Source organism: Orussus abietinus, unplaced genomic scaffold (assembly GCF_000612105.2).
Source record: "Orussus abietinus isolate OABI.00-Male unplaced genomic scaffold, Oabi_2.0 scaffold206, whole genome shotgun sequence".
NCBI lineage: Eukaryota > Metazoa > Arthropoda > Insecta > Hymenoptera > Orussidae > Orussus > Orussus abietinus.
In genome coordinates this window covers 1-22,695 of record NW_019394356.1, presented here as the reverse complement: position 1 = coordinate 22,695, position 22,695 = coordinate 1, and the positions used below count along the sequence as shown (strand labels likewise).

At 44.1% G+C, this 22,695-nt stretch overlaps 1 protein-coding gene and 1 long non-coding RNA gene across 3 annotated transcripts; one reads left to right on the top strand and one right to left on the bottom strand.

Annotated features, from left to right (window-relative positions):
- The first annotated feature begins 1,867 nt into the window (after nt 1-1,867).
- On the top strand, nt 1,868-9,041 carry LOC111673905. Its single transcript, XR_002762150.1, has 2 exons — nt 1,868-2,075; nt 8,504-9,041. It is a non-coding gene; the product is annotated as an uncharacterized LOC111673905 (long non-coding RNA).
- Nucleotides 9,042-9,923: 882 nt separating this feature from the next.
- Nucleotides 9,924-21,548, bottom strand: LOC105697764 (uncharacterized protein C1orf194 homolog). 2 transcript variants are annotated; one of them, XM_012421401.1, is made up of 5 exons: nt 21,339-21,548; nt 20,967-21,014; nt 10,956-11,180; nt 10,721-10,861; nt 9,924-10,595 (listed from the first exon to the last, which is right to left on the bottom strand). In XM_012421401.1, exons 1-5 carry the CDS (start codon nt 21,420-21,422, stop codon nt 10,356-10,358), a joined length of 738 nt encoding a protein of 245 aa, XP_012276824.1. In that variant the 5' UTR covers nt 21,423-21,548; the 3' UTR covers nt 9,924-10,355. The 2 variants fall into 2 exon arrangements, with proteins under 2 accessions (XP_012276824.1, XP_012276825.1); XM_012421402.1 differs by lacking the exon at nt 20,967-21,014.
- Nucleotides 21,549-22,695: the final 1,147 nt, after the last annotated feature.

The following is a 22,695-nucleotide window of genomic DNA, read 5'->3' as shown; positions in this document are numbered from 1 at the left end:
CGGTTTAAGACGCATGGAAAGTGGGTGAAAAGTTGTCCTAGCTCTTTTGGGCTCCCTCGGTCGTTTCCCTTCCGTTGCGATGCCTCTTTTCTCTCCCCTTTTAAAAATCCCTATTTTATTTCGCTTCTCTTATTCAGGGCCGTTAATGAAATATTGTATTTGTTTTGACGGGCTGACGGGATTAAGGGCGGTTTGCTTTAATTGAACGTCGTGATAGAATCTGTACCCTCGTGGTTCTTTCTTTTGCTTGGTTTTGACCGAATTATGTGGTGAAGGAATTTCTTTTATAGCGGCGGAACATTTTTTTCCCAGTACACGTTCTGTCTTGGAGTCTCGAGAGGATATATCCCCCTTTCCCTCATTTTTATAAATGAGTAATGAGTCCCATCATCTTTGGAGTTCCACTCCATCAATTTTCAATTACAAAGTCTCCGAACCCTAGCGGTGCCCTTCTTGTAAATGGGGTATGTTTCTTTTTCCTCCCTATCTTCCCTCACATATCCCATCATCCAATATGCGTGCCCCCCAGCACACGCGTAAGTATGTATATATGTATATTCTCCGTATAAAAATGTCTCTAGAGATGAAACGACCAATGGCGAGGAAGTACTTTTCATGGATATCGACTTAAAAAATGAATATGGTATTTTTGAAGGGAATAAAACGTACCGCTTTCAAGTTCTTGAAAGTTGTTCATTTTTTTTTTTACTGATAACGATTTAGTTTCCCAGCGCCTTTTACGTCACCTTAAAAACAACGCATATCGAGGGGAGTGGCATGGACCAAAGCCTAAACGGAAGATAAAAATATTTTTGTCAACCGAATCCCGACGAGTCATCTGCGTTCTTTGTCGCGTGTTAAGCTCGCGAAATTCCTAAAATACCGCAGGACGTCGGATACGAAATGGCGACTTTTTTTTTTCTCCCCGCCGTCCCGTTAAGTAACTGGATTATAGAAATAAAGATTTCCGACCCGCGATAAGCGCCTTTATTGTTTCCCGCTCGATTCGCGCCTCGCTAATCCCGGCTGAACTGTATCTATGTACTTCTTCCCGAGTCGCAGAACTTGTCAGAACAGCCGATCAAAAGATTTGATATTTCCCGTTTCCTCGGATGCAAGATACCGCCTCGCTTATCCTAATAAACCCTGCCTATTAAAATAATTTAAGGTACGAAAATATATTTCAAACCTATGTACATTAATTTCCCTCGATTACACCAATCTCCAAACACAGACTTTAAACTCGGCCCCAAAAATATGATTATGCCAACCGCACAACTGTTCCCTTACTTAATTTAATCCTTACCATTTTCATTAATTGCAATAGAAGCAGCCGAATATACTTCAGAATTTAACCTCGTCTAAAAGTAAACGCCCACGGTAAGGCGTTACAACGTGAGAACATCTTATTTCCCGAGGCAAATAAACCAAAAGAAAATGAAATAGAACCCCTCGGTTATCACCACGCGAATTACATCCGATTTCCCCTTTTTCGCGGAGTGTCCATAATAGAAGATTTGAAAGCTCTCCTTCCCCCTCCGCGCCCCTTTGCCAGTCCCATTCCGTCCCTCCTCCCCCCGAGGCCGCTCACCGTCTCGAGAAGTCGCTCCTCGTCCCCCCCTGCTGCCTGGGGCAAAACACCCTCCGACTCCTTTCCGCGAAATTGCTCGCCGCGAGCGTCTCGCCACTCTCGTCGGTGTGCCCGCGGCCGCGATACATGCCTCCGCCTTCGAAAGTAGGTGCGCGCGCACGCGCGCGTGACGTCACGGCCAATGGGTGCGCGGCTGCGGGGCGGCGCCTCGGTCGCGGCCAACATGGCAGCCAGGTCGCTTCGACCCGCGAGGCAGTTCGGAGCGGAGCACTTGGCACAGACCTGCCGTCGGACGGCTCGCACCTGTCGACCTGCGACCCCGTGCCTCTCAAGGTCGCGATTCAAGGTCCCGAAGGTTGTCTCTTCAGGTTACGACTTGTCCGCTCATAGACCCTGGTGGACCGGTCTCCTTGTTACGCCGCCAGCCTCGCGCGAGCAGTTTGCGACTCCCTGTACCTAACCTGGCGGATGACGGAGGGACACGGTGCGTCGAGAAGGGATGCTTCCATGCTTCTGTGCCGCGAGAGCCTCGATTGTGATGCCACACGGTTGTTTTCATTGACCTTACCTTGGTTATTGGGTATTATGTAACCTCTGAGGTGTGGGTACGCGAGCCTGGTCGCTTGGATGGGATGTATGTAGTACTTGGGTTTCGAGGTGGTAATGCTTGGAGGATGAATGGGACGTTAGGAACGAGGCGCAGAGGACTGATCAGGGGTAATAGACTTTAAGAGGTGGATTGATTCGGTGAGAATCATTTTAGTCCTTAGGTCCAAAGCGTTCGTTGGGAGATCAAGATGGCGGGCTTCACTCGCGGGAGGTTTACGCGTGACCGAGCCAACGAGGTTCCGTCGGAGACTGAACACCCGGGGTACGGCTCTACGGACTTCTTCTTTATCGGATTGAGGTAAAAACCATTCCCCGAGAATGGAGTCACGTAAAGGTACCGGTGAATCCTTAAATTATTAAAAGAACCGAGGGCGTACCGATGATGAAAATTTTGAAAAGAATCACACGACCAAAACGCCGACGTCGCGCGGACACCCACTCAAGTACTGACCTTACCTGCCTATAACTGGGTCAATTAGGGCAATGAATGCTAGTAACATTTATTCTTACTTCGATGGATACAATCACTGATTGCAATAACTTAATGAGCGAGAAAAATGATGTTCGATCTTTCGTTTCTTTTGAGGCTTATCGGTTACCTAGCTGAGTACCGACTTTAAACGCCGTTGCTTTATTTCCGCCCGATCAACTTCTTCCACGGGGTCTACTGTACGCTAAAAGAGCTCGTAACGTTTCACGTTACTTTTGATGAATTGGGGGTCGACTGGGACCGAGGGTAAACGATTTAATAGTTTAAGAAACCGATGTTCGAGTTCGCATGCCTTATGAGAGCAACCGAGCCATGAGACGCTTCTTTCCCTGTCGAGGGAACGGGGCATGGGGTGTACGGTCTCGTTCATCATTCCCTTCGGGGGCGAGCGAGAATATTCATAGACTACCCTTCTCTGCCCGCCACCGTCGTGCACCAACCCTCGTCAAAAAGAAGGAAGGGGTCGTGATATATGATGCCCAAGCACGTGGCTCGCTTCACACCTTCTTACGGGCTTGGTGCATAACGATTAGGTCGCTCAAGATATTCGCGACCTTCCTTTTGGCGGGCAAACCCGCCTTTCCGAATTTCCAGTGTCTGTTTTCATTTCAGCAGTCGATTTATTCTCGCGAGAAAATCTCCGTCTGATTTACAAATGTATTGCTGGATAATTTAAATAATACCGCGGGATGTTCTCGGGTCTCTGTTAAATAGTTTTGTCAATGACTTTTCGATTCCGAAGTTCCGTTACAACGATATAATCGTTACAGAATTTCTTTATGACATTTAATGTAACATGAATGTTACATGTACGTAAAATGTATATTACATGTATATTACATGTTATATTACAGGGAGGTCGCGGAGGGAAGGTTAAGGATTCATTTACGAATCGCTGTACTTGCTAAGTGCCGACGCGACGTAAGTAAAGCTTTCGGGAAACAAAAGAAGGACGGGTACGCAAAAATACTCGGTGCTCAACAACGAGTCCGCATTAATCGTTTCTCGTATTTGCCTAGCCGTTAGAGAGAAGAGATATCATCCGTAGAGGTCGCTCGTTCGTGTTTGAGGAACACGATAAGGCTTTATGACCCGTCCATCATTCGTGTAGCTAGCTGTATTCGCAGCAACCTACTATCACGCGATGAGTTGGTACATTGTTAAAGAAAGTTATAAAGTTCATAAGGTTAGTTCGGTACACAAGGTTGTAGAAAAATGATAAATAATTCCGTATTTCGATAGCGAACTTGTACAAATTTATTATAAAATTCTAAGGAAAGCTTAGTATTTTATAACATCATATTATAATTTTTCGAAATTGGGTAGACAAAGTTATAAACTTCATATTAGGAAGTCACTTCGTGTATATTGTTTATAATCTTTTGGATGAGCTATTAAATTTATGACTAGTCGCATAAAGTATACAGTTCCTCTGAAAACTTTCGAATTGCTTTTAAATACTTAAATTTGCAATCTTGGCCGATATATCGATCTCAAACTTATCGAATAATTTCCCGAGCTCGGGTAATCGTAATTAGCCGTCCTACTGTAACGTTTGCCCGTCTGCTCCATAAATTCGTTCCGTTAGAAGCATGGGCATAACTTACAACGGCTTACGTTATGCCGCAAGTTATTTTACCGCGGTATTGCGGATTAAGCTGCTTTCTCTTGAAATAATTATCCTCGCCACATCTGCCTCCCATTGATATTTAACGTCGGTGGAAATACGAGCCTCACTTCTATGACCACCTTTAACCCATTTACTCTCGTTTCCGATGTAACTGACGAACTTCTCCGTATTTGTTTACACTGTGGACTTGCAGACAAGGATTGGATTCATCTGATTGTTATGGAAACATTCCGATCTTTCATACATACGTCTTATTGACATCGGGAGAAAGAGCCATTGGCTTGAATAAAGTTGCGGTAAATTTCTTTTCCGGCCTTCCAGGTACGATTGACAAATATAAACTGGCACGCAATCTGCGTATTCCTGCTTCTTCATTTTACCCCGGGTTATTTCCCACGTTTCTCCGATGTAAGGACAAAACGGAACATTTACAAGTTCCTAAAACTACTATTTTCCCGGACATCCATTACGGAATTATTATTACGTTTTGAAATCCAGTAAATAATAGTACGAAGGATAGTTCCTCCCGAAAATATCGGGGAATACACGTTATGATTTATTTTTTGACTTTCTTAGAGATACAATTTTGTCGCATCCTTCCCTACTATCGCGTTATAGGAAGCTTCATTAAATAATTCTAAAGTATTCCTTTCTTGATAAAACTAGAATGTATGTGCGCGTTAAATATGAAACTATGTACGTACACCCAAAAGTCAGCCAACCCTCTTTGGCCCCGCACGAAACTCGCGATATCAATGAGCGCAGCGCACGGGGCGCGTCGATGTGCGCGGCTGAGCGCAAAATCGTCAGATAACGAAGTGGCGGAATACGCCGAGGGACGTCACTCACGAGGATGTTCGTAATTGTTGCGTATGGCCCGGATATGATATCCGTCAGATTTTCCGGGTGCATGGCTCGCAGAGTGTCGGTCCGACGGGCTCGCCCTCGAGGGCCGCAGGAGGTCTCGGGGGTCGTAGGGGGTCGCAGGGCGTCGCAGGGGTGGCAGGGGGGCAGGGGGTCGCAGGGCGCGCGGGGACTGGCAGGGATGCCAATGGACGAAGGCGTCGTTCTTGCTCGACGTGGAACGCAGAAGGAGAGAGCCGCGTAGGGGCTTTGGGGCGCGTGCCCGGGTTCCCACGTGCGGGGGCTAGGGGCTGTAACGTTGTATCGCGACCCGTCACGTTCCTCCCCCGGCGGGATCCCAAAACCGATATTTGCACTCCTGCAGGAATAGCCGGGCACTCGACGGCGCGGCGTTGAGAGGAATCTCGGAATTTTCTGCAAACACCGCCCGGGCGGCATCTCGGGCAGAATGCCCCGTTAATGGTCTTAAGCTTTCGGAATTCCTGCCCTGTGTTTGCCCCGGAAATCGACTGCAAGATATAACGATACGAGCGGGCCCGTTTTATGTTGGAACGGGACGGGAAGTGCACATCCGGCTTCGGCATTTCTGCGCGAGGGTAATGACGGGGCTCGGCCATTTTGCGAGACACTTCGGGGACCCGATGGGAGAGGATACACTGTTAAAGAAAATATGATAATTTCATAAGATTTTTGTTGGATGTTTTATTCGGACGTGGTATACACATTTTATAACATATCTGCAAATAAAATGTATAACGTGTATTACAAATTTAGTACATACGTGTAATAAATTTATAATGTATGTTATAAATTTATGTTGATCGGTACTTGATGTTAAACGGTTTTTCGGCAGACAAAAAAATTTCACATAGGCATGTTCCGGGCATGTTCGAAAATTATTTTAGAGACTGCCTTGCTCTAAATGCTGAAAGAAATCTTTCTGCAATTCTTGGGGTATCGAACATCCGGAACTCACGGGAAAGTAGCAGGTACGTTGTCAGTGACGCTATCGGAGTCTTCTTTTGATTGCAAGAATTTTTTCCAAAGGGAATGACTTTCGAATATCAAATTTGTAATGTTTTCACAATTGCACAAATTACAACACGATGTTATTAAATTATAAATTTACTTAGGATTTTATAGTAAATGTGTATTAATTCACTATTGAGAGATCAAATTTATAATTTTACGTCGTGCACTTACCCACAATGACCCTACTGGAGTATGTATCTATTTTGATTCTGATAACGCTGTTCAGGTTTGGGATTCGGTTTGGGATTTGGGGCTCTGTTATTTTTGTCGGGGATTTTGAGGCGACGATGAGCGAGCTACGTTCAGGGTGGATGGCCCACGCGCTTAGGTTATGTCGACTCGCAGGGGTCGGTAAGGGCCCTCGAGGTAATTTTGGTTCGTTCGCAGAGGGTTGCACTTTGATCCTCGAGGTTACTGTCGCGGCACGCTCTCTTCTACGTTTATCGGTCCTCGCATTCCCTATTATTAGAACCGCTTTATTAACGAATGTCAGGGACAACTGCTGCGAGCCAGGAGATTTCTGCTCTACAGCTGATCCTGTGCGAGTCGTGTCTTCCTTTATCAATTCATGTGTTTTACAGCCATGCGAGTCATGTCTTCTATTATCAATTCATTTGTGTTTCGTTACATCTGTACGAATCATATCTACCGTTATCAATTTATGTTCTTTTTTTTTTCAATCTGGGAATCTAATTTGAAATTATCTTACTCTCGTAATTTAGGTTTAACTTAACCCTTCAGTTTCGGCCAATCCTATGTAGAAATGTTCAAACAAAAAATTGCGTAGATGAACAAGTTTCATTTGAAATAACACTTTGGTCCCCTTTTCATATGGTCGCTGTCAAAGATTTGAAACTATTGTCGCAGACAAACAGCGACACGCTTCGGCTCTGTTCCCACACCGCGTGTGCTCTCACTTCTCATCCGCACCCTACTTAACAATGAAATACCCACTGCCATTCTCTCGAGTTGTTTTAAAATTATTTTAAAACGCTGTATCAACATTCGCCGTGCGAACGCATCGGAGAGAAATTAAAAAGTAAGCTTTCTCGAGCCCCAAAGCTCGGAGTTCAATCAGACTCAAGTGATTCATCAGGAGTCCTCGTCATCCATTTTTCATTTCCTTAAAACAGACGGATGAATACCGAATTCGATTATTATTTTATTTTAGCATCGGTTGGTGACACTCGGGTTCATCCTGGGCGATCACTAGTCGTAAGTATTTGTTAAATTTATAAGTTTTTTTGTATAGGGATTGTTATTTATCGCGTGTCGCGTACGATGTAACATTTCGGGCCATTGCTATTAGAGGTTCTAATTAGGATGAAAATTTCGACTCAGGCAATCGATGGCTGCCAGAATCCTTGTAATAATCTAATTACACGATTTTTTAACTACGTACCCTTCAAACTTGAGACAGATATACAGACTGGTGGCTCTTCTTCGTTCCCCTTTATTACTTTTTTTATTCTTAATAAAACAATAATGGAATAGCTGTCGCGTCAGCAAAAACTAAAGGAACTTGTCAACTGGCACGAAAATAAATAACCGAACCCAGTGTTCCGGAAATACGGTTTCCGAAGGTGAACCGGTGCGTCCCGCTGATAAATATAACGTAACAAGTTGGATGGAATGGCGGCTTCATCCCGAAGGGATCAACGCGTCTTTGGCGGTGGGACCCAAGGACTTCCTTCCGGGATGGAACGCGTTACGAGCCGAACAATTCCGATCCTCGGAGGAGTCGGTGTCGTTGCCGAAGGGGAATGCACGTAACCGTGAGCACTGCACCAGATTCCACCTGGAATCTATTTATTCTCGGGATACCCACGGAAGGACGCCTCTTCGAATCTCTTTCAAAACAGAGGGAAACTAACATAAGCTAGGTGCTCGTCGAACAAGAGTCGAGAACCGAAGGTGTTGCGAGGTGATAAATGGCTGCCAAGTTTTCGGCTCGTGGTGTTTCGACTTCAGGACCTGGGATTGCACATGAAGAGATGGTGCAGGGCTAGGATAAATAGCCAGAGTCGAGATAAAATCCTTATAACCATATAACGTCCGCGCACATTATAACCGGGGAGGGCCGCAATGTATCCGTATATATGCCGATTTTTTACAAATGCGATGCGCTGCAACGCACCTCGGCATAATGTATGCGAGCCTGTAGATGGATCTTCTCATATTTGTAATGTCAATGGACTCGAGAAACTTGAGTTTATTTTCTTTGGTCGCGAAGAGTTATGCGGACTACGGGGGCGTACTAATGGGAATGACTCGTGTTGTATTACAGGATTTTGGACTTTTTCCGTGGGTCATTGGGAGTCATGAACAGCTGTTAGCCACGAGGATGAAATGGCTGCGACGATGTGTTTCGAACCTCGGCACTTCCTCCTCGGAGTCGGAAGGGACCTCGCTTCCATTCCGCCAACAGTGCTCAGCGGAGCACGGGGCCGTAAAAAGTAAATTAAATAAGAGTTAAATAGAAATAAAAGCATTCGGCCAAGTAATTGGTTGGCTTGCTGATGGGCATCTGGGCCTCTTCGCTGCGGCAACCCTCGCGGTGATCCGCGAACCACTCTACCGACACCCCTTAAATCCGAGGGGCGAATCAATCCACTCCGACGGTTTCCGCCGTCTGCCGAAGTAATTCCTAGAGATATGCTATTTTCTCGGGATATGGTTCAGAAACGTGTACCCTGTTAACGGTAAGAAAAACTGACATAATATATAACTTTGAATATTGTTATAAATTTACAATGTATAAACAAAACCCATTGTTATTAAGGAGCGGCACAATAATAAAATCGCATCGAGTATCACCGGAAAAATGAAATGAGACAAAGGTATATCGATCATGTATCGATAAGGGTATGCTACTCCAAAATCACCCGGCATTATCGACGGTTAGGTACAGGTTGCCGATTATCTCGATCTGCAGCGATCGGGGAATTTCTTGGCCCCGGTCGTCGTCCAGGTGTCGAAGACGAGAAGAAGTCTGGCAGGGTGCAGACTTCGGGGTGCGGAGCGGATGATGGCAGGGCCCCGTGCAATCATGGTCGGATTAGGCGTATGTATAAGGATGGGCTGCCGAGTAGAGGGTGCGTCGGGGTTAAACCGAGCAAGGACGGGCACGGGGTGAGACATAAATGATATTCCATGAGGAGCATATGCGGGTAAGATAGGTCCGGAGGGGCGGCTCGCAGGCAGCGGGGTGCTGGTTTATTACAAACAAGGATTACCGGGTAATGGGACATTCTGCCCCTTCGCTGAGCAGTGAACGCTCCGCACTGACTCACGCATACCGGGGGTCGAGACGCGAAGACTGCAAGATTGCTCCTAGGATAACTACCGGGATAGGACGAGTACGACTATCCCCCCCATTGGCCCCAACCCATACCGATCACCAATCACCCCGCTTCGTGTCCGATAACATTCACTGCGTCAATTTGTCAACGCGATCTAGATAGTGCCGTCAGGATTGGCAGCAGTGATGCCGGAACAAGGCCGATGACACCGTCGTGTCAATTATAACTGCACGCCCTCGTTGCTGGAGTCAAGGCACCGGTTTCACACCTTAAACGTGAGTTACTGATAACAGTTCAATGGATACTTCGGATATTAACGTGCTCTTTAATGCGATCACGAGAATTACGTTGATTATAATTGTAAGAATTGAGATTAAACAAATTTTATAAGGGTATTGATGCATCTAACGTTAAATTCACTCTGAGTGCTGTGGAGTAGGGTGCAAGGTGTTTGCGGGTGTTTTCTTAACTTTTGTTTACAAGGTCTTTGACGGATTGCTGGCAAATGACCGGTATAGACGGACAAAATGGGTGCTCGGTTGCTCGCTCTTTGGCGATGCGAGGCTTAACCAAAGCCTATGGTCTTAACCTTCACCCTCTTTAGGCTCTTTAAATACGAGAAAGCTTCGCTCTTCGGCAACCGGCACGATCGCGATGCAATGTGTGCTCCTATGAAATTGAGTGGAATGGATGGAAATTAATTTTTTTTTTTCCTAAGACTTGTCCAGGTAAATGGGACTATTTCTAGAATCACTTTTGTTGACTTTTTCTGTCTAAGTCTCTTATTAGGTTCCTCAGAACGAGTTTATCGTGCGGTTGGGTCAGTGTTGTGTACAATTAGATGCAGTAGAAAGTTCCGTCAATTTTCCTGCTAAATCCTGGATTGGTTTGGTCCGTGTGTGGTCCTTCTATGGCGAGCTTTATGCTACTCGGGTGGATTCTTTCCGAGCTGTACTTTCTTCTCCAGTCGGATGGATCCTCGGCCCACCTTTTGTCATCTTTCTTGTCACCTTCGAAACGCCGGGGACCTCCGTACCTAATTGAGTGTCCTAATGGTGGCGGTGGCTTCGTGAAAGTCTGAAAATGAATTAGAAATAGCCGCTGTTTAATTTTCAGTAGAGATCTAACAGATTTAGTTCTTAGTTTGTGATTATCCATAGAAAGGTTTCGTGATACATTATCCAAGTATAAAACGGTCGAACCTTAATTTGGTTGCGAAGAACGCGCCATGTCTCTTTTCCCATTGTCTCCGGTTGTATGTGAACGTACATTTTGGGCACAAAGGTGTCATCATTGTGGACGTACGTAGATGACAAAGCCAGATCTAGAGCGTCGTGGGGAGCCTTAAAAATTATTTCGTCAAAGTATTAATTTCATTTATTGTTAAATTTTTGTTTCACAGCTGAACGTCTAATTAATCTTTCGTTTAGTATTTACCTTTGGTCTATAAAATCGATAATCCTTGCGGGCGCTGTTCAATGTATGGTGGGCAAAAAGACGTTCATGTGCACTCAATCTGGAGTACCACCTCCTGTCGGTTGGAGAAACGTTCTTCCCAAGTACAGGACCCTTTGCCAGCCAGACTCCTTCGCGTGATAAATCCGGAACGGGGTACGGATTGCGAATTAGATTCACCGTTACGGACATTTCGAGGGAATTTATCTGCAACAGGAGAATTAGTATTCACAAAAATTCGCGCACTGTCAATAGAAGAAGAAACTCCTAACTGGCTGGAAACGTGTAACATGTGTAAATCGATCGATCCAATTGTCGAAAAAGAACCTCATTCGACCAATCGAACAGAGTAGAGAGAAGTCAACTGCATGATCTGCACACGTGATCACGCGATTGTCACAATATATTTAACATTTCATTCAACATTTTTAAAGCACACAATTTTGTTGAAGATGGAATAAAGAAACTGTTTCACGTGTTCGCTCGAAAATGGAAAATAATCGTGGTGTGCAGGGTCTTAATGTTTCCTTCCAAGATTAAGTCCTGACAGATATCCGTGGCACAGATTCCAGCGGATGTATTTCTAGGTTTGAGCTTCTGCATCGGTTCATTCATAAAGTAGTACTTTCCATTCATGAAAAGGTCTGCCACGCGTCACATATCTCCAGAGCTGTCCACTTATGGAAGCTTCGTTTCTTCCAGGACCTCCTTCCATCCCTTTTTTCTTTTCCGGCCACCCACTCCTCGGTCGTAAAGACCTAACCTAAAGTCGTGGCAAGAATTTCCCATCCGATCTTATTGAAAGGGCTTATTGTTAGGTGCTCAATATTTTAATTTATCTCAGATCTAATTTACATCCTTACTTCGAATTTTTCTCGAGATAACTTTTCTATTTTACCCTAATTTATTTCTCATGGTCCTTAAGCATCGTCCTGATAAAATATAATATAGCCAACAAAGCGTCACTTGGATCTTCTCAACGAGTACCGACATTCTGAGATTTTGGATATCCCCAACAAACAAGTAAAAGTTAAAAAGAATTATTAGACGAGAGAATAATTTTAATAAATATTTATCTTTTCTTGAAGTTTTTCCTGCAGTTCTCTCGGTTTAACGGATTCCTCGTCCTTGGCGTGTTTTTGGAAGGTGGGACCTACTGGACCTTAAAATAACGAGGGCAAAATCGCATTAAGAGCCGTTTAGGCTAATCCGTCGTGTAAGCGAGTTAGGTGAATGTCTCCGGGGTGTAGGCCAATAAAGATCTCCCACGCGTGGTGCGAGGAGGGCGTGCAGAATCGCGCACACGTCCTCCGCTCCGAGTCGGGGATTTCGGATGTCGCTCGGCCGAGAGCGACGAGCAATGAGAGGAGCGGCTGGAATTAAGGGCTGCAGTTCGCCGGTGCCACGAGCCGGCACGTGACCTCGCCGCCTTTATGCAAACAGCATTATGCATGCTCGTGCTAACATAAATTACTGTGGGTTTAATATTGGACGTTGCCACTGGCCGTGGACGACCACCTCCCGGGGAAAACACGGCACGTGGGAGGTCCTGGTGCGGACCGCGATGGGCCCACTTTGGGCCAGTTGATCAGTGATTAATGGCGTTCGTTAAATCGCCCGAAGGAAGAAGGACCCACTGAAACAATGTTGCAACGTTACCCACCAAAGTACTTCGGTAAATGAGTTATATAATGGGATTTTTAAGGTGATATGAAAGAGTCAGCCTATATATATCTGAGTGGTCAAATCGGCGAGGAAAGTATTCTCCGAATCGAGTGTACCGATTAGTTTGAAATTTTACCACGGGAATATGGATGTACCCCTGCAACAGGTGTACCCAAGGTCCAGGACAAAGGAAGGCCCTAGAAGGGCCCTGAGATGCAATGAAAAATATTTAAATGAGAATTGACACCTGGCACAGGACCCTTGGTTATCTAGTTATGGCCTTGCTAAGAACTAATGACATTTCTGAAATCTACGATTTTCAATTAGAGGGACGTCTTTAATCGTTTTCTGATATTAGGTGCTTCAAATCATGCGACGAATATTTCGTCAGACGGACAGCGTCGTTATAGAGAATGTAAAACATCAATATATATATAAATATGTCCCAGGTATATTTCCGCTGTTTAAATGGAGTAAACGTGTACTAGGACTTGATCGATAATCATTGTATGTAACTCTGATAAATATCTGAAGTTTCGGATATGGTACACAGAGATGTAAGTAGATGTGGACTTTAGTTTGAAGGTGCGACGTCCATTCCACCAACAGATGGGGGCATTTCCGAAGGTAAGGTGCTCCGGTGGTGTGCCGAGGGGAGGAGAGCAAATCTTCCACGTCATTGCTCGCGTTACAGCATCCTCCACGGTTCTCTCCTGCATTGCGCACCCCAGTCCCGGGAAGAGATGACACGCGTAATCGCGTAATCGCGTAATCGCGGCGCGTGCTGGAGTTCGGATCAGGGGAGACTTGCGTTCGTCTACGTTGGGCACGTGGTGATGCTCTGAATCAACATCGCGAATCGACGATCTTTATCCGCGTCGGGATGAAGGCTCCTTCTCGACGAAACGTTATTAAATAATATTTCAAAGCTTGTACGAAAATTATACAAGCTCAATTAACTTATTGAGACGGCCGTGTGGGTTCGAGTCGTGGAAGACTATTACGTATCTTTGGTGCACCGAGAATAAAGATTAGTTAACTGAAACAAATATATAATGTCGACATATATGTATAGGTGCCCGAATCATATATAATCGCAAGAAACAATTATTTCGTTGAGAAGAAAAATGATATCGTTGATTTAAATTAATTTTTTTTCACTCTTCCTGACATTATTTTGAAGGTGTGTGATCGCAGGATTATTAGCTATATTGTCAGTATAAATAGCGCATTCCTAGGGACATATAAACGCGCTCTTGTTGTTGAATCTCTGTTGCTCTTCCTCTATCTATCGTTCCTCTCACATCTCGTAATTCGTCGCGGAATTTCTTGCCGAGTATTCCTACGTGAATAATCCCAAACTGTCACAACGAAAAAAAGTTCCATAATACCGTGAACTCGTCACTTTACATGTTTTCGCTGGCCCACCTCATATCTCTTTTTACTATTTTTATAAACCTAGTATTTTTCCCGCGTCTCTTATGATTCCATATTAAATTTTGCAGTACTTGTGAATATACAGTTTTACAGGGTTTATCACAAAGTCACCGTGACTGCATCTCCTTGGCGTCGATATAACATCCTGCACGGGTAAACCGAATATAGTGGACCAACGGAGGATCTGATCCTGGAGGCGTTTCTAGCGTCGACCTCCCTTAATATTTTTCCCTCCCACTCAGGCCTTTTTCCTCAGCTACCCCACCTAATCCCATAATATCCTTGGGCCGGTATCGGGATTGGCATTCAAATGGACATCGTTCCCACCGGCGGGCGGGGGTAGGTCGGGACAATGCCGGGGATGATATTGCCAATATTTGGTTTGATTCTCGTAGGGACGTGCGGACCCGGCGTCGGGGGTGTACGCACCCCTGTCGACCGGCTCGGTGTCACTGTATATTAGACGCCGGCGAATTACCATTTGAATGTCTTTGCCGCTGGTCAGCTTTTGTCAGCCCCTCCTGACACCGACCGCGTGTATCTTCCGAGCATCCCCACCGTATGTTCGATGCAACCCCCCCGAGTAGAAAGGAACCGACGATGTCCGCCTCCGAAGTCGAGGGGTGCCGGGAAATTTAACGCCGATCTTCGCCGAGGTCGCCAGAATGGAACCGCCGGTCGTGTCAGGGTGTCGCTCGTCGGCATTCAGGGGATGCGACCAGGGGGCGCAGCCTGGGGAGGGTGCGGTTGCCTGCAGCCGTTAAGCCGCAATCGTAAACCCATATCGAGGAATATTTTCGAAATCTAGGGTGAAGATACCGGTCAACGACCATCATCTTCTATTCTAGCTGGTACCAGGGGGTGTTTTTCCGGACCAGGGGGAGATCGCGATTTAATGTTTCCCGGGACATGTTTCACTGCGTTATGCACCTGCGATGTGGGATTAATTACAGGGGCCCCGTGGGAACGCGGATATTTCCGGAATTTCGAGCTAGGACCCCTAGGACGGTAACAGTGGTTTCGTGTGCCGAGGAATAATTTTCTAAATTAATTAAGGAAATTTTGGTTTCGTGTCTCCGTATTTCTGAGAATCTTGAGTGTTATTATTGAAAAGTGTTATTATTGAGGCAGGCGTTTGACAGGGTGAAATGTTTCCACGTTGAGATTTATTTTGTTTCTTCATTTTAATGCACGAAACGCAGTCTTATGTTTCATTATTGTCGGCTCAGTGCATCTACATTGTATTTGTTTATCTCGATATAAAACGTACCGACGATGCGTTCTATCGTATAGAGAGCAAACTGGCGCATTTAAGGGAAGTGGCAATAATTGGTTCACCTAGGTACCTTAAATTACGATGCACTCTGGGTATGCTAGAGTTTCGTGAGAAAAAGGGGGAAGGTGAGAAGGTCTTTCGAAATGTTTTCGTCAGATCGTTACGACTCGCAATGGTCCATGAAAAGTGACGTTTTTACCCTCTGCGTGTCCAATGTGTGAGCCACCGAGAGGGTAGGTCTCACAGTGCGACAGGTGGTCCGTGAAATCCGTGCACGAGTGCTGCACATCGGCACCCCGGGTCGATGCGGTTCATTAGGAAATTAAGTGCATACTAATGGGATCTCGTCCCGGAGGGTGAGACAGGTTATTCGCGCGTTCCTTTCCCTCGGTGAAAAACGGTAAATTCCAACATAGTCCTTCTAAAACACCAACGCCCATTCCACGTATCAACCCCTCGCCAAACCCATTTCCTGCATTAACGACCTAGCACCAACACTTTGACCGTTTCTCCGAGAATTTTCCAAACGACTCACCGACATCCACCGCGAACTTAAATATCACTTCGGTGATCAAGGAAATCTCGTTAATCGAAAAACCGCAACCCACGCGCCGAATGGTTCCCTTAATCGAAAAAACACCCCCAAGTGAACGTCGCCACGTGCGAACCTCATTCCGGCGATTTATTTAATCGGCAGGGCCTGCTTTCTCCTTTTTCCATATTCAACAGCGCCGCGTTTCGCGTTCGATCCTCTTATATTCCCCGAAATAATGGAGGCGGCATTGTTTGAATACCGATGATCGAGGAGCGAGGAGCGAACGCGACATTTCGCGTTTCCTGGACCGGGTGGTCAGGACGGACCGGGGCGGAGGGAGCGGTTAGAGTATTTTAGCATTTCACGTTTGTTTCCATTTAAATGGTAATCGAGTTCATAATGTAATTGTATTCGCGCGTAAGCTCGGGCTCACCGCCGCCGCCCACCGGCCATTGTTCGCATTGTTCACCTCGCGCGAACAATCCGGCAGCCTTTCAACTCTGCCGAAATCTAAGCCCTCTCCCTCCGCTAGTCCTCTTTTTCATCTCGCCCTCCTTCCCGACATTTTGTTTGGCCGTAGACCACACGAGGGGATCGCTTCGCGCAGAAACAATGCGGTCGTTCCACCCTTTTCGTGAATTTCCCGCATAATTACGCCCCGCGAACGATTCGTGACCAATCAGTAAATACGGATAATAAATTAGGTAGACGATGAAATCGATATGTTTAGCGTTGCTGAAATAAGATGCAATGGCCATACATTTCATTTTATGGATAAAAGGAGGTGAATGCCATAAGTTCTAGGGTTAACCCTTGCGCGTGAATAGAAAAATGGTAAAATTCATCGAGAATTTCCGATCGAATCAATTTAGGCATTTCTTTGAAATTCGGGCATTGATAGGGGAGGTGACAGAATGGGAATGAATTTTTAATGTTTTAAACGGGGTCACGGTATGACGGCTCTTTTTCGAAAACCGTTGGAATCGATACAGTTTTACTTGAAAAACATTGTTAAACATTACACGACGAGGACTGAAAGTGCGGAGAGTTGGATGGAGTGGGCCAGGATGTTCGGACCCAGAGGACGAAGGGAGGAGTTTCATTATACCAAGTATATTTATACGGAATACAGATACCGGAGGCGGCTGCCTCCCCCTCTTTCTCTCTGCCTCAGTTTCCGCCCCGTGCTCTCATACATATTCATCAAACGCTAATTAATCATCGCTCGGGAAACCCTCCCAGAGCCACCCTCTCTGCAACGGGAACGCCGCAAAACGGTAACTTTTCCGGCGACATTTCTAAAGAATATTTCAAACCTAACAATATTTCGTACCACCGTTCCCAGATTGAACATTTTAGATTTACCGGGCCTATATTTAACGTATTTTAGATAACAAAAATAACCTATATTATACGTATATCCGTAACCTTAGGGTTAACAGGTATATTCTTTCTTTTGTCATTTTTAATATAGTTCGAAGTGATAAACAATACATTGACGGACAGTGATGGTATAACTTCGTTTTTAATCCAAAACTGATCGAAAATACTTATTTGGTAAATCTAGCGTTTAAAACGTTCATAGGGAGTTTCCCAAAAATTCTGCACGCAGTCCGCCAGGGTGCATCGCGAGTTTTTGTTTTCTTTTTTAATTTTGTTTTTTCGGTGCATTCGTGGAGGTATAAAAAATCTGACTAAATTTTCGCAAAAATTCTGGCCGACGATTTTCTATCGACTTTCAGGACGATAATGCGCGCGATCAATCTAAAGAGCAATTTCGTAATCCCATTTAGCGGGAGGCGCCTTTGCACGCACTTGCTCGCCCTTTTGGGTTCACGCAGACGGGACGCGTATAATTAGGTATCGTTTATTTTACACCCAAGCTGCGAGGGGTGGCCGATCACCCCCTAATGTGCTATGGGGTCCCGAGCCCACGGATACCCCTGGTGTACCCCTGATGTACCCCTGGCGACCCCTCGGTGGGTAGCATTCGCTCATAGGACGGTAATGTGACGCGATCATCGCCATCCCGTCGACCGTCCATTGAGGCCGCACAATACGGCCGACTTTATACCGCCCCAAGTAAGGGTATTGATAAAAAACCCAGTTAGCAGGCATTGACAGAAAATTTACCGGTTGTAAGACAAAAAAGGTTTCTCTGCTATCCGGCGCTCCTTCACGAGTCTTTATAGAGAAAAATTCTTAACAAATTGTGCACTGAACTTGGGCTACGCTATTTAGCATGTGATGTATTCATTAATATATTTCTATTAATCTTTGGAAGATTATCGCAAAGTCTGTTGACTAGCCTATCAGGTTGTTTAGAAGATCATTGCGGTTTAAGGTTTCACGTTTTGTTCTCAAATAAAGTTGGGTTTCCTTTGTGCTCACTTTGTATACCATTTTAATGCGCAGACTTCGCTGTAAACTTCGACAGCAATAATTGGACGACATTTTTTTTTTTCTTCGTGGCGTCAACGGCCGTAAGTCGTCCAAAACGATTTTGATATTCAAGACTCTCGTTTGCGCAACGAAAAAGGGCAATAGAATTTCACACCGATGAGATTTGCAAATAAAGTTCATGGTGCGAAGACTCATATAAGACAGATGCGGAGGGTGACTTCTATCATGCACCCTCCGTCGACACAGTGGGCGACGACGGATCATTTAAATGACCCCAGAGGGGCCCTTTAGCCTTTTTTGCAGCCCCCCGTAATATCCAAGCATCGGACGACTTTGATTTCACAACCGAAATCTCGATTTGGATACACTTCTACGACTTGATTTGTTCCACAACAATTTAAAGCAAAATCACTCACCCCCGCCAGGGTGCACATTGTCCAATTTGTCGGAGTTTAAAAGGAAAAAGGGAAATGCCGAAGGAATAAAAAAGCAGCCGAACGCCATTCGCGTGTTTTGACCGCGTCCATCAAATCGCAACAGTGGCAGATTGCGGGCTGACAAATGAGCGAGCCAGCTCGGGGACACGGAGCGCAGAAGACATATGGCCCCATAAAAAAGAGATACAAGAGGTCCGCTCTGCAGTAACCATCCAGTCGATCCGATATTAATGGAGACCAAACACCACACGTCCTGTGTCCTGCTGTCCCCGAAGTATGTACACACCGGGCAGTCGTAATGCACCGGGTACAATGCGCCGATGCGCACACACTCCTCCCTGTGTGGCACAATAGGGATGATCTATGACTGCGGAGTCCATGGATCGCCAAGTCGATCCCGCCTCTGTATCTACACCCTTCCCGGGGCTCGATTTTGCGATCCGACTGTCGATTTGCCACCTTTTTTTTTCTTTAGGGTGAAAAGGCGGAGATCAAGCAGAGGCAATATCGAATGCGTTTACCGGCAGGCATCTGTAGCGAAAGCTGGGGCAACACTCCGAAAAGAGAGTCGAGTCATTGAAAAGGGATCATCCGAGGCCTTAGCTTAGGTAGTTTGGACTAGACGCTGGACAATGTGGTGAGCTTTTTAATACTTGGAAGATTTGAAGGGCTAGAAAATTCATTTCACGATAACTCCCGTGAATTCGTGGAAATTCTACAGAAATTTGCCATTTTAACCCTTACGCGTGTGCCTACTACTGCACACTTGTGCGACCGTATTTTGTTTTTAAGAATGGCATATTTAATGTAATATTAATATTTTTAGATTTCTTTACCTTTTTAACATATACCGTGTGAAATTAATCGTTCACGACAACGCGCTCTCGGATGCGTTAAATGTCTCCCTGTTTTCCTCTCATAAAAGAAAAACTCGTTCATGCTATTCTCTTCTTGCTAACAATATATCCTTTCAATACAGAACTAGTAAACAATACATATATAGCCCTTCACGGCCCTTGAGTCTCTTTTCCACTCTCAATATGATTCTAATTTGAGCACTCATTTCATACAATATTGTAGTTTTATCTTCTTGATGTCAGAATATAATACGGTCATTATCTGATTAGAGACTTATCTTTTCGATTTAGAAGGGAGAGCCGACCAGCTCGATGATACATCTACAAGCCAGATAATATGGAGCGGTTCGTTGATTGTCTTTAGCGAGGAGGAAAACCAAATCGGGTCCCATAGGTAAACTGATGAAGTTTGCAAGGTGCAGAATTGCTCGTGGGACGTCGCAGTCAATCCCTGTCTAATATGTCACGAGAAGGGGCGTCTTTGATCCCATACGAGCTGCCGGCAGCGTTGCCTTACCTTCTGAAAATTCACCCTCCCCAGCACGCGCCTCGGTCGTGCGAAAGTCTACGGAAATCCAATTTCATTATTCCGTTGGCGGAAAATCATCGAAATTGCATTCCCCGCGTTTCGGGGAGAGCATTCGACTATTCTGATTTGGTCCGCGGGGATTCCTCGCGTCACCTTTTTTACCCCTACAATTTTACAGGATCTCTATGATCAATCTTCGTTCTTATTCCGTAATTACAATGGTTAGAAAATATAGAAATGGGACTTCGATTCGAACGATCTTGGACTTCTAATGAGAGGTCGATTTCGATTCACGGTGTTATCTCCTTATAAGGAGATAACTATATACTAACTATAAATTATAATCACACTTCGAATTAAATATCTTGTTAAATTAATGCCTCATGCTTAATATTTCGACGTTGTCTGAAATCTAATATTATACGCACCTTCTAATAATTTAACTGGACCTCAATTGTTGTACGAGCTCTACAAGGCGAATATAAGAATACAGAAAGTTGTTTTGTTACCATGGAAACTATCGATACAGAAAATATACACTGATGCCAATGCATTTGTGTATAGTTGTGTATAAAACCATGTTATATCGATATTATATTCGTATGAATGAGAGATTTGTGCCTGCCATCTAGACTTCGTTGTATAAACTACAACGCTTTTTCTTTCTCTGATGATACTTGGCTCTACCTGTTAGCGAATGGTATTAAACGATAATAATTTCATCTACAATAAAGCCTTGAATGTTTACATTTTTTTTTCGCTCAATTTATCTGTCGAGTTAGTAGTAAAAATTTCTGCTTGCTTTTTTGTTTTTATCGATAGTCTTTAGTGTAGTATTGATAAGTTTTACTCACTCCATACTTAGCGTGGATTATCGTGATGTGGCAGTATCTATCATATGGCTATAAATTGAAACCCACAATTAAGGAGAAGCAAAATACGAAAACGATTCTTCTAAATACCTAGATTATCGACGTTCATATTTATATTGACAGCTTGGTCGAATTACATTGAGGACTGCACGAAATGCCATACTCTATTAGTCGTTTCAGTAGAATACTTATACAGAGGTCACTACCGTTTCTCTTTCGTTTCTTGGTTAGGTGAAGGAGAAATCACTGATTCGCGCATTAACTGCGAAATTGTATGTTCACTTGTTAGTCTCGTTTTTTAATGTTATCGTTCAACTAAAAACGGAAAATAATTAATCTAAATCTAAATTTTACTTTAACATAGATCTGCGATGTCGAATCATTGAGACCCAGTCTTTGTCGGTTTTGCACTAGATGACTGAATATTTGTAAGGGCATCTTTTATAGCTGGTTGAGATAACAATGCATCGATGCCATTTGATACGTGCATTGGCAACTGTGAAATAAATTTCATGGTATTTATCACACCCCTATTCCACAAAGATTTAATGGAACTTGTGATATCTGACGTGCTCGGTAATTGAGGTAGCTGAGGATAAAAGAAACAAGTTAATATTGAATGAAACAATTACATGATCTTGAAAATTTTTATATTATATTAATACAAAACATCTACCACTGCATGGTATAAAGAAGGAACCCATCAAACACAGAATGTAACATTTATATAATTTTTGGGTTGTAAAAAATATAACGTTAGTGTATAACAATGACATAAAAGTAATATTTCATTTCAGTAACAATAATATCCAGATGACACAAAATTGTGCTTAAACAAAATATAAATGTTACACAACATTTTTGTAAGAAGATATGCATCACATTTGTTACCAAGACTGTATTAGAATGCGAATTATGTGTTACATATGTAATATGTAATATGGGGCAAGAATTTCTGTACTATAAGTGACAGAACCATTCTGTAACAAGAAACTCAATTATTACGTAAATGTTAGGTCACGTTAAATAATTTTCACTCTAATTCGATTGCACCCTAGGACCTTCTGAAAGGGGAAACATATCACTGATGCATCACTAGTGATGGTATTTTTACATAACAGATTATTTTGTGTTGTCATTACTATATCAATATTATCAATCTGTGTTAGCTGGGAATATTCATCTTTACAGATTAAATAAAGTTGTTACAATTCATACCTCTCTGACAACTTCCTTCGGGATATTCTTTTCTACATAAGGTGCAACTGTATTATATAACTTTCCATATAACTTCACGCTATGTTCAGACTCTGACCAAAGGCTTTGTTGGACAGTATAATATGTAATACCACCGGCAACTACACTTTTAACAGCAAATCTAAAAATATAATCTCAATTAAGGAAGGTTACTGTTGGTACAATAATTTTACGTCAATGTAATACAGAAAAAAGTATTATTCATATGTTCTGAAAACACTGACCTAATAATAACCATATTTAATAATACTACAAATTGCCTTAATTTCCGAAATCTGTCAATTAGTCCAATATCAATCAGAGATGAGTTGGGAGATTGCTCACGGAAGGGATCGTGCGATCGCATCCTGTGCTGCCCTCTGGTTTCGTACGTTAGCTTTCACTGTTTTTTGCCCCCAAGGGCGGCGCAACGAATTTCTGATATTGAGCTCGCGCACTCGCGATAACGGTACCA

Bases quoted from the DNA above. Each gene is read 5' to 3' on its own strand.
- LOC105697764 (XM_012421401.1), bottom strand. From the start codon at position 21,422: ATGCCCTTACAAATATTCAGTCATCTAGTGCAAAACCGACAAAGACTG. The intron at 21,015-21,338 runs GTAAAATTTAGA...TTCAATTTATAG, and splicing joins CATCGCAGATCTATGTTAAA to CCATATGATAGATACTGCCA. The intron at 10,596-10,720 runs GTTCGACCGTTT...ATTCATTTTCAG, and splicing joins TTCTTCGCAACCAAATTAAG to ACTTTCACGAAGCCACCGCC.